Source organism: Eurytemora carolleeae, unplaced genomic scaffold (genome assembly GCF_000591075.1).
Source record: "Eurytemora carolleeae unplaced genomic scaffold, Eaff_2.0 scaffold655, whole genome shotgun sequence".
Lineage (NCBI taxonomy): Eukaryota > Metazoa > Arthropoda > Copepoda > Calanoida > Temoridae > Eurytemora > Eurytemora carolleeae.
The window spans coordinates 147,751-166,417 of NW_019396642.1; the positions used below are offsets into that span (position 1 = coordinate 147,751).

At 33.2% G+C, this 18,667-nt stretch overlaps 1 protein-coding gene across 5 annotated transcripts; it reads right to left on the reverse strand.

Annotated features, from left to right (window-relative positions):
* Positions 1–4,424: 4,424 nt before the first annotated feature.
* Positions 4,425–17,179, reverse strand: LOC111706760 (uncharacterized). 5 transcript variants are annotated; one of them, XR_002766304.1, is made up of 27 exons: positions 17,074–17,179; positions 15,832–15,956; positions 15,581–15,687; positions 15,278–15,372; positions 14,820–14,907; positions 14,711–14,766; positions 14,373–14,644; positions 14,007–14,069; positions 13,365–13,399; positions 13,173–13,223; positions 13,041–13,119; positions 11,476–11,641; positions 11,190–11,294; positions 10,259–10,372; positions 9,655–9,900; positions 9,264–9,349; positions 8,683–8,764; positions 8,516–8,611; positions 8,337–8,441; positions 8,094–8,177; positions 7,339–7,539; positions 7,145–7,205; positions 6,540–6,845; positions 6,214–6,285; positions 5,402–5,934; positions 5,214–5,279; positions 4,425–4,692 (listed from the first exon to the last, which is right to left on the reverse strand). XR_002766304.1 is itself a non-coding variant. In XM_023479692.1 (26 exons), exons 2-25 carry the CDS (start codon positions 15,933–15,935, stop codon positions 5,459–5,461), a joined length of 3,150 nt encoding a protein of 1,049 aa, XP_023335460.1. In that variant the 5' UTR covers positions 15,936–15,956; positions 17,074–17,179; the 3' UTR covers positions 4,962–5,279; positions 5,441–5,458. The 5 variants fall into 5 exon arrangements, 3 of the variants coding, with proteins under 3 accessions (XP_023335460.1, XP_023335458.1, XP_023335459.1); XR_002766303.1 differs by having other exon boundaries at positions 5,214–5,934; XM_023479692.1 differs by lacking the exon at positions 4,425–4,692 and having other exon boundaries at positions 4,962–5,279; positions 5,441–5,934.
* Between the last annotated feature and the right edge of the window lie 1,488 nt (positions 17,180–18,667).

Below are 18,667 nucleotides of genomic sequence, written 5' to 3' on the forward strand. Positions count from 1 at the left end.
TAATAAATTGTTAAGCACAAAAGTAAGTGAGTTTTGGTCTACAAGGAACCCTGAATGTAAGAAAACGAAAAAAAACAAATTCCGGCCAGTCGTTCCGTGAGTAACCCTGTACTTACTGTACTAGACTGTACTGTAGGAGGCTTAAATCTCGCAAAAAGTGCACAAAATTAAATGTCCCACTGTACAGAATTGCTATAGAATGACACAGCGTTCTTCATAACGGAAGGAGTATTATTTTTTAATTTTATTTTCTGTTAGTTCATGATGCTCATGGTTCAGTGAAGTTTAAAGATCGTGAATTTGGTTTGATGACATCATGGTAGATACTAACTAAGGCAGAAACCTGGTGTCGCAAACCTCTGATATTTCAAACAAAGATTTACAGCGAAATGGAAAATTAATTCAACCCAAAATGTGCAATTTAGAGCATACATTTTTGTCTGCGCCTGCAGTGCCCATTTTTTGCGTTTTTACATATCTTGCGAAAAACAATATCGTTGCATTTCACGCAAATTTCCTAAATTCACAAATTTCATAATTTCCGCGCTAAATATTTTGAGCGCTATTCGGAACAAATTGTAAAAAGTTCGCAAAATTAAACAATACATTGTGCGCATGCAAGCAATACATAAAACTCCAAATTTTAACAGAAGAGTACAATACCCTAATTCTTATATAGTCGTTTTTCTAGTTTAAACAGTGTTTATTTCTGGCATGTTCCTCCAATGTTTCTTCAGCGTAATCGCATCATCGCATGTCACTTTTTTTTAGAGAAACCAACATATTTCATTTCTGTTTTTAAAAACATGGATAGTTCATTAATTTTTGCAAAGCTTTAGAGTGAAATATTGTGAAGGTCAATAACGTGTACAGTCCCTTTAGTGGAAACAAATAAAAATAAACTTTAGCACGGCTGTTGCTGACAACTTAATTAATCCTGCTTGAATTATCTTATTAAAAATGATAAAGAACTCTATAAAGATATTTTCCGATGCCATAAAAAACTTAATATAAAAATATTGAACATTCAGGAAGCCTGGACGGTTTACAGAGTGCAGTCGAGTTTGAATAATATAGTAAACAGGGGGAAATATATAAGAAAATATCATAATTTAAAAAAATGTCGAAAATGACTAAATTTGAAAGAAAAAAATATGCTGTCAATAGTCTTCTCAACAATTTAAGCGTTTAAATGTTACCTTTTTAACGACCATTTTTCGTAAATGTAAAACTGAAAATTTTGACATTTTGAAAAATTGTCCACTATTAAACGTTCATAATCCTTCCATGAAGGCTTTTTGAGGAGCCACAAAAATTGGGTCCCATCGTTTCAGCTGTTTTGACGTTTTTTACCTTTTTACCAATATGACTGAGGATGCAAAAGGGGTATAAAAGTAAGTGTAACTAGGCAATGATTATACTCTTATTAAGAAATGTACGGATCTAATATTGATAAGCTTGTTGTGAAAATCTAGGTTATCTCAAACATTGTTCCTAATTGGTATATATTTAGCATAGTATACCCTCTTACTTATAATAAAAAATCGTTTATCTGACCTCTGAATATAGATGGCTGCCAAATTTGGAAAAAATATTGCTCATTTAAAAAAAATCTTATCATTTATTGAATGTGAGCGATTTTTTGTTGAGTATGATCAATTTTTTATTTTGTATCTGACAGTGTCTGCGTTAAACAAAATTTTTTATCTTTAAATCCTGACTTCTGGAGGTGAAAAATTGTTTATAACATATGTTTCTCACTTTAAATTTCTTTATTTTTGTTTTAACTCTTCCTTATTTAGTTCATCCTCAAGTGTACCGACCTCTCCTTTTGTTTTAACTCTTCTTTATTTAGTTCATCCTCAAGTGTACCGACCTCTCCTTTTGTTTTAACTCTTCTTTATTTAGTTCATCCTCAAGTGTACCGACCTCTCCTTTTGACGGATCCCACAAGTATTTAACTGAAACTTTTGAACCATTTTTAACACAAGAGTGAGGTAAATTTTTCCATCTGAAAAGTCTTTTAATTTTCCTCGTTGACGATCTCCAGTCTCCACAGATCAGTTTATAACAAATTCACAAATGAAAATTATTCATTTAGCAAAAAAAAAACATCTCTCTTATTTTTGGTAGACTTCAGTTAAAATGATAAAATCGTGAAAAGCAAATCGTTCATGCAAATCTTTAAAATTAGTCTTCGTATTCGTCATCCTGCCAAAGGAAAGAATTACATAAATTTTCATTTTAACTATTTCCGTTCTCAAGTTTTAAATTTCTCTTCTTTATCAAAGTTTTAAAGATAAAACTGTCATAAGAATTAATTTCAACCTCTGCCAACCACTTTGATATGCATTTTGGATATTTGATATCCAAAATAAATTTAATAGCATTTACATGTTTTTAAAAATGATTTAGAAAATATGTCTACAAAGGATGATTTTAATTCTATATTGTATCAACATTATGATATTCGATCATGCGTGTTGAACTTTTGAAAAACGAAAACGAAAAACGAAAAACAATTGGGTTTGAAAATAGTTTTTTGACATTTAACTTTCATTTTTTTTACGGTATGAAAGTTTTTGGATTTCATCTGGCATGTGTTTTTATCGAGATAATTGTTCTGAATAATTCTAGCTGACCTAAGAGTTTTTTGAGCTAAGAGTTTTCAGACCCAAAAAAATGTATTTCGAATAAGCAATGTTGTCAATCTATTTAACTAAGTATTTCAAATCGACGAGTATAGTTTACCAAATGAGGTTTAAACTTAAAGCAAAATGGTGAAAAATACCTTCTCAAAGATGCCTACAAGTGGAACTACTGCAAATCGTTAACCCAGGCTTAATTTTTGAGTTAGTATAGTCATCTCGAATTCGAAATGCAGGTAGGATATTCCTAGAAATCTGATTTGATTTGAATTGTAATGATTGATAATTTCTGTCAATTACATGCTTCGTGTAAAAATAATCTATTCTACGAAAACAGATCGTTGGCAAAGGACCTCAACGAATGTACAACCATTATTATGAAGGGTCAACGTTAACGGTTGTTATCGATCGTCAAAAATTTAAAAAAGCCTTGCTTCGTTATCTAAGAAGGACTTATTTGTTTTTAAAAAACTATTACTTTTGAAAATTAATAAAAAACAATAATGTCTTTTCTCAAATTTGGCTTTCTTTTCTTATATTCACGGACAAAGACATAAGTCAGGGTTCTAGATGGTTGTTAGTAAGGACAATTATGGCAGCATTAACGTTTTAAAATAGAGCAGTGAATAATTTTTTTTTTAGTACGGCAGACACAAATTCGGAACATCCGGAGTAGGCTCCGGCCGCACCCCTATCTCAAGCACTAGATGTCGGATCACACCAAAGGAATTGAGTTTTTGACACAAACTCAAATTTTCTTATCCCTATATCTATAAAACCTAATTGTTTAAACCTTTGATATTTCAAAATTAGATTATTTGATCTAACAGTTTTAATAGTTTGAAATATCTAAGGTCTACGACATAGGGATGTAAAGATATAGGGATTGTGAAATCATAGTTTGTGGCAAAGACTCAATTCCTTTACACCAAAAGTAGGATTAATGGAGACGGTAAAGCACAAATCGGCCCTAAACCAGTAGGAAGTAACAGTATCAGCATCGGACGATTATCGCAAGGTGCTAATTGCCCAGTTTCAGGCAGAATCTCATTCCTATAGTTTTAATGTTTTTTAAATGTTGTCTTCTGTGTTTCTAAACAGTTAACGAAATTTGTTTCTCCGTTAACGCCATTAATACTGCAATAAAACGTTAACAGCTGTGCCTTTAACGATTTTTTAACCGTTAACGAATTTTTTGCCGACGCTAATACTGTAATATACCATTCTATGCCGTTAACGATTTTTTGAACCGTTGACAAAAATTTTCTCCGCTTTGCGCCATTAACGCCGCTAATTTTGTAATAACGGTACCACTAACGACTATAGCTAATCCTATACACATAATATTAGTGACAATATAAGATTTTGCCAATTTTCTCCCATTTTTTCCTTTTTTCTTTCATTTATCGTTTTTATCTTTTTAGTTAGACTGAAGTGTGCCACGGGCCTGCCGTAGAGCAGTGTTGTAGATAGATACGACCTATAGTTGAACTGATCTACCATGGACACATTAAAAGACATCACTTCTAAATACAATCTGCAGAAAATCTGGCAACTAATTAACTTGACCTATTTTACAAATACATAATTTTACTCTCATTCAGTTTCCCTGTTTAAGTAACTAAACTCAAAAATGTCAGAATTTTATCGGTATTTTTCTTTCGCGATTTTCACAGGCTGTTTTACTTTTGGGAGACAAATTATCACAAAATACACACCGACAGTATGTAAAAACTTTATTGTCAAACAGATTAAGGAAAAAGTAATTGAAGTAAATTACGGTTTTACATATTTTTTATTTATTTCAAATTCAATATATAATCTGAAAAAAAGATACTAAAAATGCCAGGAGTTGATATTAAAGTTTTTTTTGTATATATTTCTTGTATATTATGTAAGGTTTTGGTATGAACATATATAAGTATATAGGTATGAAATGATGTTTGTGAACGAATATATAAACTCAAAATTGAAAAAATATACACCAAAAAAATTGGGCCAAAAAGTATGATAATATGACCCTTAGAAAAAATGAAGTATATATCTTTTTACATTTTTAATTATGATTAAAGATACGAGAATGTTAATAAGGGCACAAAGGTGGAGAGGGCCGCGAGGCCAGGGAGAAAGTGAGCAGATATTAATAGTAACTATTTTAAACTATATATTTATGTAACTATTGGTATAATTCTTCGTTAAGGGGGGTAGGGGGGGGGGGCACAAAAATTTTATAACTTAAGTAAAAAGACAAAATAGAAGTTAGTCTTTGCCACAAACTCAAATTTTTAAATCTCTATATCTTTGCACCCAATGTTGTAGACCTTAGTTATTTCAAACTAAGAATTCTGTTAGATTATAAAATCTAAAATTGAAATATGAAAGTTTACACTTATAGGTTGTTGCAGGGATTAGAACATTTGAGTAAGAGCAAAAACTCAATTCCTTTGAAATTATAACATTCTGTTCTATACAAATTGTATGCAATCCTTTATGAGCAGTGCGAAGATCAAATACAATCTTAAATCTTTCTATGTGTATCTTTAAACATATGCAGGGAGCCCATACATTGCTGCAGAATTCCGGAATTTGTTTGGCACAAAGTTTGAGATCTAGCAAGATCCAGAAATATGTCTAAATAAGTAAACAGTTTAGAACTTTTCATAATTAAGTGAATAAGCAACATCATGTTTAGCTGCAAAGAAAATTTAAATAAAATGCAAAAAATCTTAAAATAAAAGAGGAAAAATAAATACTTTGATTAGTGATCACCATTTGAGTGAATTTTAACTCACAAAAAATGGAGGATTTCATTATCCTCGAATGCCGAGGATATCACACAAGATTTCGTTTCTGTTCTTCAGGGGACTTTTCTTGGGATTGTACAGGGCTTCTGAATCACCGCCATTTTGTAAAATGTGACCAGTTTGGAACTCAAAACCTTCAGATTCGTCATCAGACTTTACAGGGAGCTGAGCACGGTCCTCTGCGCGTACATTAGCAGGAAAAACCTCAGTCAAGGCTCGCTCAAGAATGGAAATTGTCCCCGCATTTTCCTCGTCGGGTGAACGATTTGCAGCATTTGTTGCACCTGGGGTTTCAGCAGGAGATTCTTTGAACAGCATTAATTCATTCTTTATCACTTCCTCAATGCTCATTTTTCTTTTCCCAATAGGTTGACCGGTCACAGGTGTAACAACAGTTTCAGTATCATCACAATTAGACGTGAAACCATTGTTAGTTTCATTGTTGATCAATCCATCAGTAAGACACAAATCAGTCAGTGACCCTGAAATAATTTTTTTCTTTGTATTAATTATAATTAAAAAATGTAAATGAATATGCGTAAATATGGGGCGCGGAGGCAAAAAAAATGTAGACCTTCCATATTTCAAACTCTGCTTATTCTATTCTATATAAATTGGCCAAAATCTATATAAATTAAAAGTTTGCAAAAGTGTAAGTTAATAGGTTTGAAGCGATCTGTCCCTTAGCAGTATTTATAAGGAATTTTATCTTTATGTCATGTCTATGAGAGTAAAATAAATGAATGAATTTGAAATACAACCTGCAGAAGAGATATATTGGAAATTATTTTCTCTAGTAGCTTGAATAGTCTGTACTGCACAATTGGGGACTCCTGAATTATTACATTTTGGATTAATTTCATACTATTTTAAATATATGAAAAGTGTAAAAGAATGTTTATATTTTGCTATTTATTTGCTATAATTCTTTTTGTAGGTTGATTAATAAAAAAAACATGCCAATTGATAATCATTATTCATTTTCAAGGCCAGCTCCTTTTCTAAGAAATCATGATTGAAATGATTCCAAATGGTTATTTCAAGTTTTAGTTTATATTAACGATAAGTTTGTAAGACAAATCCTTACCTAGTGAGTTTTGGGTGACATTGATGTTGTTTGATATATATTGGGTTATGTTTCCATTCAACTCAGTTTGGTTTTGCATGATTTGTTCTTGGTTGCATGTTTGTACTTGGTCGGAAAATGTCTTAAGTTGGTTGGTTAGAGAGGGAGAAAGGTTGGGGAGCAGTTGGGACTGATTTCGAAAGGTCACGGTTTGATTTGATAGTAGTTTGGTTTGGTTTGAGGTTTGAACTAAAATGTTTTTAGGCTGAAAAGCAAGGCTGGAGCTATTCAAACTCACAACCAACTGATCTTCGTAAATTTCTTCATCTAAACAACATTTTTTTTCTCCTTTATTTTTAAACTTTTTCAATGGGACTCAACAAAATTTAAAATTTTACTTTTTTTAAACAGTTTAAATACAAATTTACAACGGTGGACAAAAACCGTTTTTCACGTTTCAATGAAGTTTTCTCTTTGCACTTATCACAGTGTGACTAATGTTGACATCAAATCTGGATTTCTTGAGCTTTATTAAAAAATAAATTGCTAATTAAATCTCATAATTTTTCTGAAATTATTGATTTCACAGTTCAATTATTGTTAGATGAAAACAGTATAGAAATTACCTGGCTTTCCAGTATTAGGAACTACAAAGATCATCGGACTACAGCTGTTTGACAGCTCATTCTAGAAATATAGAATATTTAATTCAAATTTTAGTGTTTCAACTCTTATACATAGCAGATAATGGAAAAAGAGGTCACCACGTTCAGGAATAAAAAACAAAGAAAGCTATTAGTTAATAATTGAAGAAAGGTACCTGAGAGGGTGCGTCCATGATAATTTGACTACTCTGAACCATCTGGGCACTAGAGGTCATAATCCCCTCTGAGTTGAAGCTGGCGTGACTACCATGGGTCAGCTGGTTTCCTAGGCTCACCATGGGTGGTATGTTTGCTGATGTTGATCCAAGGGAGGAATCTGATGACTGATTACTGAGACGGAGCTGATCTTTGTCCACCTTATAAATGTTTCATTATTCTGTTGCCACCAGGGGTATAAATTTTCAAGAATTATACACCCCCCAGGTCAGGGGAGGGGGAAATAGTTCTTGAAGATCTGGAGGAATAAACTGAGATTTATTGGAATTCAATATGAATTTTTTTTCAATCCTTTTTGCTACATTTTACCAACATTTTCCCTTAAAAAAACATTTATTTTACCCAGTTCAACAAAAAAAAACCCAAACAATTTTTTTTGCATTCAGCGCCAACTTTCAGGATTTTTTTCTTTTTTTGAGAGAGACATGCTTTCAAAGAAAATAAACACCCCAGTGTTTTTATTATCTGTTGACAGCAGAGGTATACAATAAACATGTTCAAGAATGTTACCCCCCAGGGATGAGGTAATGGGTTTTTGATGCTCTGGGGAAATGATAAATTGAAAATCAAACGGCAAAATCTTTCAACCTTTTTGATATTTTTACCAAAAACTTATTTATTTCCCCTACAAATCCTTTTTTTCTTCCAATTTTGCGAATAAAACTGTAAATATGATGTAGGTTGAGATATTTACCTGATAAAATTTTCCGTTGTCACTAGCGTAGATATCTCCAGTTTGGTAGAGGACTGTACCTGTGCTAGTGTTCACCATTTGAATCTAAGAATATGAATAAGTGAATTTCATATTCATTTTTTAATTATTTCTGTAGAAGTATGGATGAACAGTAGATTAAGAATTAGTAAAAAAACCGCACAAAATAAATGTGGTAAATCTAACCTCCTCAAACATCTCCAAAATAAATGTGGTAAATCTAACCTCCTCAAACATCTCCGGTGTGTTTTTAATCGTCTCTTCTTTCTTTTTAGCCTTCTCTTCAGCAGTCACCTTCTTCTTCTTTCGGTACATGCGCTCTTTACCATCCTTAAATGCCGCGGTTTATTAAAACCAGAAAAATGCGCGTAAACAAATGTGCTAAGTTTATTCTAAGTTTATACCTGCGGCCAGTCTATAATGTTTCCCATGATATCTATAGTTTTGTTGTGCTTGGCTTTCAGATGCTTTCGAAAGTGACTCTGTGTGGAAACTGATGTCTGAGAAGATAATTTGCGTTAAAAAAGATGTGTTTTTACTAATTATTAATTTATTTATTAATTGATTTTACCTCGCAAATACTGCAACAGAATTGAACCACTTCACCATGTTTCTTAACATGTTCCTTGTAATGCGTCGGGTGCCGAAATTTCCTGAAATATATAAAAAATTACTAAACTATATTTTAATCCTACACCATTAATAGTTTTAGTCTTATACGGAGTTTAACCCATTTCAAAGACGACTGTACGTAATCCATAATTGTTTTAGCTTTTTTATTGTCAGATACCCACAGGCTTACAGCTAAAGTTTCCTGGTTTCTTTCAAAACAGTTAGTTTATTCTATCCATAAAAGACTATTTTCGAGTCTGAAAAACTTTGAATTATCAAACCTGAAAAGTCTCATCCTTTGTGGGTAACCCAGACATTTTACTTTACAGCTATCCTTATTTGTAAATTTCAATCCCAAGAGATATTGATTTACTAATGATTTATCCAAAAATTCATTTATTTATCTCAGTTTGGAGGGAAACACTTAAAAAAAACTTAAATTACCTAACAACTGAGTGAAAAGATATAATCATGGAGGATGAGTGAATTTTTAAGAAAATATATACCCCCACCAAACTCATTGAATAGCGAATAGTTTACCTGTTACAATGTGGGCAAGTGAACCTGGTTTTGTTTGCATGAGTCATCAGATGATAATTCAAACTGTGTTGTCTTGTGAAAGTAGCCTAAATATATTGTTACCTTGTATAATTGGACTTCTTGAAAAAATCATGATAATATATTAATAATAATGAGGAATAGCCAGTGGATTCATTCAACTACCCCAGTTTTACCAGAAATCAAGAAAGATCCAATTAGGGACTTTTAAGCAACCAAGAAATACAGGTGTATGCAATGAGCAATATCAAACCAAAAAGAGCAGCTGAACTAATAATTTTAAAATTAATAATAACAATTAAAATCAATTGCACCAAAATATATCAATGCACCAAAAAAATATGTGACCTGCCATCAAATAAAATCCCTTCACCTGGCATATTGAACATTCGAATGGTCTAAGACCAGCATGGCTTCTATAATGAGTTAGCAAGGTTGAGTAGGCGGTGAAAGGACGGGGAGGGCGACAAAGACGACAAACAAGATCCTCAGTAGTTGCACCGCGGCATCGAAGCTCTTCCATGGCCGCCAAGGCTGCCGTTTTATCTTCTGAGCTGACAGCTGCAACAGTTCGCTTGTTTTTTAACTTCCGGTTGTCATAGGTCGCCTTGTCTTCAACCTTGAATAGATAGTAAAATTTCAAGTAATTTTAATTTGAAAAGAGTGGCATGTCTATTAATTGTCTAATTAACAATGATTCTTTCAACCTGTATCTTAGTATCATTGAAGAATTTGCAGTTATTGTCCCTGTCGATCGCATAAACGTATGGGAGTAATAAAGAAGATATTACAGTCATACTAGATAAGACAAAGGTTTCCTGGGTACCATGTGAATTCGACATGCAGCTCTAATAATTACTTTAATACTTTAAAATAAGAAGTTAAAAAAAGAGTATCAAAAAGATTTTTTTTAGTTTAGATGCTTCTTATAGATACATTTGACAGAAAGATTCCATTAAAAAATGATAATTTATTACCTCTTCTGTATAATATAGGAATTCATTATTATCCGTCCATTCGATCACTTCATTCTCTCTTGATCCACCCTCCTCATCCATCTCCTCTCCTTCGACAATCACTTCTTGGCAATTCTGTAAAAAGATAATATTTATGAAAGACGTGCGTAAATTGCTGGCAAATATCCCTTTCCTTTAAATCGGTTGTGTCGCAAAAAGGTTTGCAATCTATGAAAAAAGCTCCGGTCATATAACACATTTTTATATTTATTTATATTTATATTTATATATTTATTTATATATTTAGATTTATATTTGTTTATTTGTATATATACTAGGCTTTTAGGACGCTTTGCGCCCATCTTTTATTTAAATTGTGAACATGTTCTCTTTGTGTACATTTAAAACAAAGAAAATTAAATTTCGCAGATTTTATAAATAAATCGTGGATTTTTAAAATTTTACAAAATAAAAAACTTTTAAACCCAAATTTTTTTAAATTTTGATCATTCATAAACCTTCCTTGGAGTCATGTGATGTCCTACACAAAATTTGGGCCCGATCGGTACAGCCGTTTTGACGTTTATTGGATACAAACAAACACCCTGACACGCCAATTTTATGTATAGATTTATGCAATAATTATTTAACGTTACACTTTAAACCGTTGTATTATATTTCCGGTTATTAATAGACAAATTATTTCATGGCTTGATGATCTTTGATGAGTCTAATTTCTATCCATATATATATTTCTTTTCGTAATAGCTGACCAAACGGGTGGAAAAAAGGCTAAAGAAAAATCCAAATTATCGAAAATCTATGGGCAACGCAGGGTCCTTTAGCAAAACTCATAATTCAATTTCAAGCGCAGGTAAACTGCGGGAGTTAATATGACACTAATGATATAAACCTGGGCACTCCCGCTAGTGTTTTCAATATTTATATTTACCTGGTCCTCTAAATCTGGAGTAGAAGTTGACACAAGCTCAACAGTTACTCCTAGATCTCCATCAACCAGTGCTCCATCAATAATAACCTCACAACCCTCAATAGCCTAATAATTATCAATTAACCCCATTATTTATGATCGTTAAAAAATAATAGAAAAAAATTTAAGACCAACTAGTAAAACTCAGATTTTGACCCCCTGGGATTGTAAAATAAATTTATAATTAACATCCTGCATAACCACTTTATACCCCGGGTAGGTTTCAGGCCTACATATTTTTACCAACCTGAATTGATGCTAAATCTTCCTGTTGAACTTCTATTCCCGTCGAGTAGTAAATAGTACTTGCATTTTCTGTATCTACGCTTTGACCTCCGTTTTGCGTATTTTCAGCCTCCGTCCCAGCCTCTTCATCCTCCACGGTGAATTCATCAATTCGCTCATATTTTACCCTTTAATCATATTCATGGATTACCGATTACTTAAAACTGGGAAATAAGAAGATCCCATTTAAATGTTAAGCCATCATATGTGTATTTGTTGTGATTGTTAAGTAAATATTTATATTATTGGCTTAACAAACAACTTTGTTTGATTTTCATTGGCCTAAATGAAAATGTAACAGTCTTCTTCCTAGTTTACAATTTTTATGGATCCCCTGTTTTTGCAAAACATCTAAAGGAACACACTTAAGTCTATCTAACTGTTCCAATATATCTTTAACGGGTGTGTGGCGTAATTTCGTGACCGTTCATTTATAGATTGGCATGTCTGATTCACAACGGTGCCATTAAAAGCTTTATCAGATCAGGACTAAATTAGATATCCATTTTAATAATTTGAAAAGAGATTATTTTCAATTGCGGTTTTTCTACATAAGTGACTTGCGCATTTTTGCTGCAGGAAAAATATGAAAAATTTATCTGAATTAATCACTTAAAGCTTTAAAAACAATGTCATCTTCCACTTAGTTGATGAGGGCACCGTTGTAAATGGAAATAACCATCTTTAAATGAAGAATCACATTAAATAACGACGACAGTCTTTTTAATTGCTATTTTTCATTTTATATGTATATTAAAAAATCAAATTGTTTAAAAAAATTTTGTTATGTTTTTATTTTTTTGGGGTGAGTAATATACAAAGATAATATAATATATATATAGATATGCAGGCAGGTAGAAACCTCCTTCCTAAATTGCTTGTAGCAGACAACTAATTTTTGAACCTCTGAGAGAAGGTGCAAGGAGAGACATCTATACAAATTGATTACTTTCTATATTCCTTTCTCCCCTTGCTGCCATCTGTAGGAAATACGCATTTGTGTTATATTCAAGGTTTAGGTAACACAAACATACAGTACGCGTTTTGCTTATGTTATGATCAGATCAGTTGTAATTTGTCCTAGACTCGATGTACTTTTATAGTCATAATTTTTATTTAAATTGCGTTAATTACGTATGCCATTCAGTACAACTTGCACATTTAAACTTTGTCTAGTCAAATTCCTACCTCAGTTTTATTTGCATTGATTAATTTGTTTCATTAAGTACAATATGCAGTATACATTGTTGATACTATAGTACGCATTTAGTGTTATCACGCATAAACAAAGTGATAAATTAGCAACAATCCAGAGGATAAAATGCCATGCGTACGACGGAGATGGTGCTGTTTGCACCTTTTCTCAAGACCTCAAAATTTATACCTGCCTGCATATCTATATATATATTATCTTTGGTAATATATAAGAGTTTAAATAGTTGGTTAATTAAACATTTATTTGAGACTTCTTCTTAATTATTTTTCCTGGGGATTGAGGTTATTTTTCAGGGGGAGGGGGGCAGGTACCTGGTAAATCTTTGGGCATAACAATGATCCTCGTCAATAGATTTATTTTCAATCCCTTCAACTTCGCTATCTTGTAATCCTAGATTAAACAAGTTTAAAATTAATCTTTATAACAATGTAAATAGATGTCACCTTCTGCAATTTCTTGTTTAATTAAAGGTGCAGTCTGCTCTAACTTTCGCTCTGAAATTATAAAAAATAAAGATTTTTTTCCTGCTAAATAAGGAATGTGAAAATGAAATTAATAGGATAAGCAGGTTCAAGAAATAATATTTTTTTTAAAATGAGGCTACAACGATAATTAAATAAATAATAAAATTAGACCTGCATCATTGGCCGCCTCACGCTTTACTCTAACCCTAATTGCAGTACACAGTCAGTACAACAAATGATATAAACAGGTACAGGATTAACCGCAAAGGATAAGACTTCAGATTCAGAGACGACTGAACGGAATTAATAACAATCTGTTTCGTTATATTCATGATTCCCTGGAACTCTAAAGTTATTAAATGTTTTGGCAAAGAAAGAAACAAGCTATTATTTAAAGCTCTATGTTTAAGGCAGAAGACTTATTTTAACATTAGTATCGTAGTCTATATATTTTTTACTATAAATATGTTTCTCCATATTTTCTCACTATGGCAGTCAGTATGCTCTTTAAGGATTTAGAATTTTCTTTGCCTTTTTTTTAATAATTACACGATTAGTGAATTAATTTTATAACAAAATATATAGACAGTAACCCCGTGGATTACCTTAAGCCGGCCTCTGAACCCTAGCTTGACAAAAATGGAATAACAGACAAATAGTGGAGATCTAGGAAAATTAAAAACAAAAATTGATAGACGACGATATACAATTAATACAATTTAACTAAGTTTTCGACAATCAAGTTTAATTTAAATTAAAACGGCATCCACGCCGTCTCTGAATAAATAATTGAACTGATGCACTGAAATGTTCCTTGAATTAGAGAAGAGTTCATTTCCAATGTCGCTGAGCAAAGGTTTCAGATCTTCTTTCCGCCTAAAAATAAGTATGATATTCTTATTCACAAAAAAATCATGTATTTCCCTTATTTTACTGGGAGTATGGATTATTTAAAAGAATTTATAAGAAAAAGAATCAAAAAGAGGTAAAAAAATCAAGTCATTTTCTGAAGAAAAAAAAATTTCCAAACGTATTCTGTTTTACAAAACAATACCTTTTATTTTTTACTCAGCAAACTGTCTGAGTAAAAAGCGAGAAAAAAATTAATTTTCTGTCGAAACATTTTGTTTCACTAACTTTTTAAATTATCGAAAAAAGTTCAGATTGCTCAATTTTCACCTTTTGTTGTGAAACACATTTGAGTTTTCTTTCTCTACAATTCCTCTTTTCTCTATTAGAACAGGCTTCCGGTCCAAAGAAATGGGCTTCTTATCAACTTCCTTCACCTTCCTGTCTATCTGAATTGGTTTCTTGTCCCCTTGAACCTGTTTCCTGTCTACTTGGACAGGTTTCCTGTCGATATGCAGGGGTTTCCTTTCCATGTTAATTGTTTCCAACTTATCTTTGCGCCTTCCAGGGGTTTGCTTTACAGTTGGTGGCGGGTTATTGTCCTGTTTAATAAAAAGTTAATGACTGACAATTTTAATTAAATAAAATACAATATATATAATATTAACCTGTAATCGTTTTTTCCTCGCCACTATCGGTTCAGCTGTAAAATCCTTGTCTCCTTCTGGAAAGAAAAAAAATTAGTTCCGACTTGAAAGTATTTTTTTAATTGTTTACCTCTGACAAGAATATCAACGTGTTTCTCAAGATGTTTCTGAACTTGTTTATGGGCTTTTGTTTCACTTCCGAAACTTTGGAACTTGCTCTAGTCACGAGGTATGATAAGACCGTGAATGAGAAAAAAGTGGCGACCTTATTTCAAGCGACTTAATGTAAGGGACTTTCGTTATTTCAAGTATCCCTTCCTCAATGTCCGATTTACAACGATATTATTTGATTCCTTATTCTTAGCAAACTTATGAATATTGAATATAGCCCTGTTTTTCTTTTTGAAAATTTATCATTTTCAATTGCGACAAAAAAATGATTTGCAGATTTATTTATCAGAGTATCAACAATTTAAAAACGATAATATATCTTTCTCTATGCAACCGTTCCAAACCAGCCCCTTTAAAAGAAAGAAAAATTTAAAATTTTCCAGAAAAAAAGCTTTTTAAGGTCTGTATTAAACCTCCCTGGCAAGTTGAAGGTACGAGAAAACAGGAGTAGCTGTAGATTCGTTTTATTTCATCAAAATCAGTCTCAGTAAATATCTTCACTAGCGTGTTCCCTAAAATAAACTTGAAAATAATTCACAAAATAAAAATTTTCAAATGCAACAAAAAAAACGGCTAGTTTCGGCTATGACATTTAGGTAAAAAAAATCTTTTTGAAACATCGGATTGGTCGTTACACTAAAAATTTTATTAAATATTTTTTAAATATCAAAAATATTTTTTTGAAATTTTCGAACGACCCACCTAAATCGCTTTTAATACCTGACATTGCAGAAATCTGATCTATAGACACTAAATCCAGCTCGGCGAGTTTCTTGGGCTGGACAGAGGTGCCCCGCCCCCTCCTTTCATTGCCACCCTCAACATCTCTAATAATTTAGATTTTGATGATTCCAAAACTAAGAAATTGTTAAGCTCATTCCTGATATATTTTAAAATTAAGATTGCTAAATTATAAAAAAACTAAAAAAGCGAAATTTTAGGTTTTTGAATTTATAATTTTCAACAGTTACCTTTTATCGTCTGCATTGCTTTGTAGTTCTTGAGTTGCTATCGCGGCAAGCATATCTAACCCTTCAAAGACCCCAGTTTGGGGATCTTTACTTGATCCCACCATTCTACAGTCTGGGAATACCACCTGTAATAGCTACTATTGATAAAAACACTGATGATCCATTAATAGAGCCGTTACTATGATAGCAACGGGACACGTGCCCCCCCCCCCTTGTAAGATGAAATTTATAAGTTGAATAATTGTTTTTTATTGCACGAAAACTTGGTTTTACGGTCAAGTCCACGGGTCCGTCAGTCAACGATTTTTAGACCCCCCCCCCCCCCCTCCTATCAATTTTGTAGAGGACCTAAATTTCAACTATTTTCAGGGTTAGGGTTAGGACAATTTCTGTGCCAATCGCTGGGGCCAGGACAGAACTTCAATTTCAACAATTTTGAACAAAATTGGTTTATATTTAGGGTTAGGTTAGGTTAAAACACTTTCTGGGCCGAGCGCTGCGGCTAGGACAGGCTAGGGGGCCGAGCGCTGCGGCTAGGACAGGCTAGGGGGCCGAGCGCTGCGGCTAGGACAGGCTAGGGGGCCGAGCGCCGCGGCTAGGACAGGCTAGGGGGCCGAGCGCTGCGGCTAAGACATGCTAGGTGGCCAAACACTGCGGCTAGGACAGGCTAGGGGGCCGAGGGCCGTGGGTAGGACAGGCTAGGGGGCCGAGTGCAGGACAGGCTAGGTGACGAGGGCCGCGGCTAGGACTGGCTAGGGGGCCAAGCGCTGCGGTATACCAAGTAACCAAGTATACCAAAAATTGTTCTCTATGAAATTACCCAAGTTCACATTATTCCCCCGATGTAAGGGGTATAAAGTCATATATTTATCTCTCATTGGGGGTCTGTCCTAGTGAATCCAAAAATCGTATAATAGGACAGACCCAATATTTGCAAATGAAAAAAAACTTCTACGCTAAAGTTTAACTATTTTAAAAAGATGCATTAATTTTATTTGATAATTAAAGGGCGAACATCGAAAATTTATTAATGTTCGTTTGTTTCAATGAATTCAATTAAATTTGTAAAAACTGTATTTGTATCATTGGTCATTTATCATGTTTGTAACAATGAACTATTTTGCATCGCCGCCATTTTCCGTTGATAACAAAGATCATAAGTAAGGGTTAATTTTGAAAAAGTTCGCAAAATACTTGTCAAAAATTGTTACGGTTGCACAAAATAATTTGATAGCATCTCACCTATCGATTTATATTTTTGTTCCTGGGAAAATCTTGTTGAAAAACTGTAAAATTTAATGTTTTCTTTCAGACAAATTCATGTCTGCTTGTGGGGGAAAACAAACGGCAGCAAACCTAGCAGACAAGACTTTCGGGGGAGAAAAGTTTTGTAGATTTTAAACATTTCAAGGATTTAAGTGAAAACTGAAATTTTTTTATCGTTCAAAAAATCTCTTAAAAATAATATCCTAATTTTTTTATAGGAAATAACAGTTTATTTAGAACAAATTAATATGAAACTCTCCATATGAACTCTACGGAACAAAACCACTCCAAATATATGAAAATATGCTTTGTAATGACGACCTTTCTCTGTAGTCATACCGATTTTTCCCCGGGAAATTTAAATAATTCTTAGTTGTAATATTATTTTAAACTAATTTTTAGCTGGTTTCGATGGTATAATGTTACATCGTCTATACGCAACATCCCCCCATCTAAACTTCTGACCTACTATTTTTCCGACACACTGCAAGATCGGACCTACGCCAGCTGTTTATTTTAGATTTAAAATTCAGTGATGGTGATGGACCAAACCTCTGTATCGAGTAAAAAAGTAGATGTTAGTTCCACATTTATTGAAAATATATTTCGGTTTGGGTTGACCCTCGTCAGTTCTAACGATATAATGTTTATTTTAGTATTATTTGAGGGTTAGGTTAAGACAATTTCTGGGCCGAGCGCTGCGGCTAGCTGACAGGCTAGGGGGCCGAGCGCCGCGGCTAGGACAGGCTAGGGGCCGGGCGCTGCGGCCACAAGTTCATATAGCAGCTGTAATACAAGTGCTAGTAGGTCGGATGTGTAGTATTGGCGTAGGTCAGAAGTGGAGTATATGGCGGATTGATATGTGTATGGTCGAAAAATACACTGTTTCGATGCACTGCAACAATACAATTGCAACGATCAAATTTCCAAGCGGAGGGAAAAATTTTGAAAAATAATGATTTACACATAATAGACGCAGAGCTGTGTCCTCAGGGAGGGAAGACAACTTCCCCCACTCAGCTTCCGAACCTCATTTTACCTATTTGTGGCAGTGCACGTCCCCAGAGGGCTTCCGAACCTCCCCCAAACAGTCTTCCCGGAAGGACCTTCCATTTATAATCGTCTATTTTTACTTAAAACGGGACTAATTCGATGATTTAAGCATGGTACTCGATCTATAGTATCAATTAACATTTGCATAATATTTTTTTTAAAATCAAAGTTCGACCTGGAAAATCTTAAACTTGGCCAATTTTGTTTGAAATTGTGTTTGTGTTTCGTTTAGATTTGCGGCAGTTGCTGAATCACCATACTGCTTCCGAACCTCGATGATTTTTAATGATCCATATTTGAAATTTTGTACAGGTTCAAATCCCTTGAACTTGTAAATTAAGAAACTTACATAAACTAATAAACTTACAGAAATTCGTTTTGCAGGCGAAAACGTATTATTTCTATGAAGTTAATTTGCCTGCAAAATAATGGATTAAACAATGAGAAAAGGCAATTTTAGCGATGCTCAAATGAAAGAAAATGCAAATATATTTCAATATGTATATATTTCAAATCT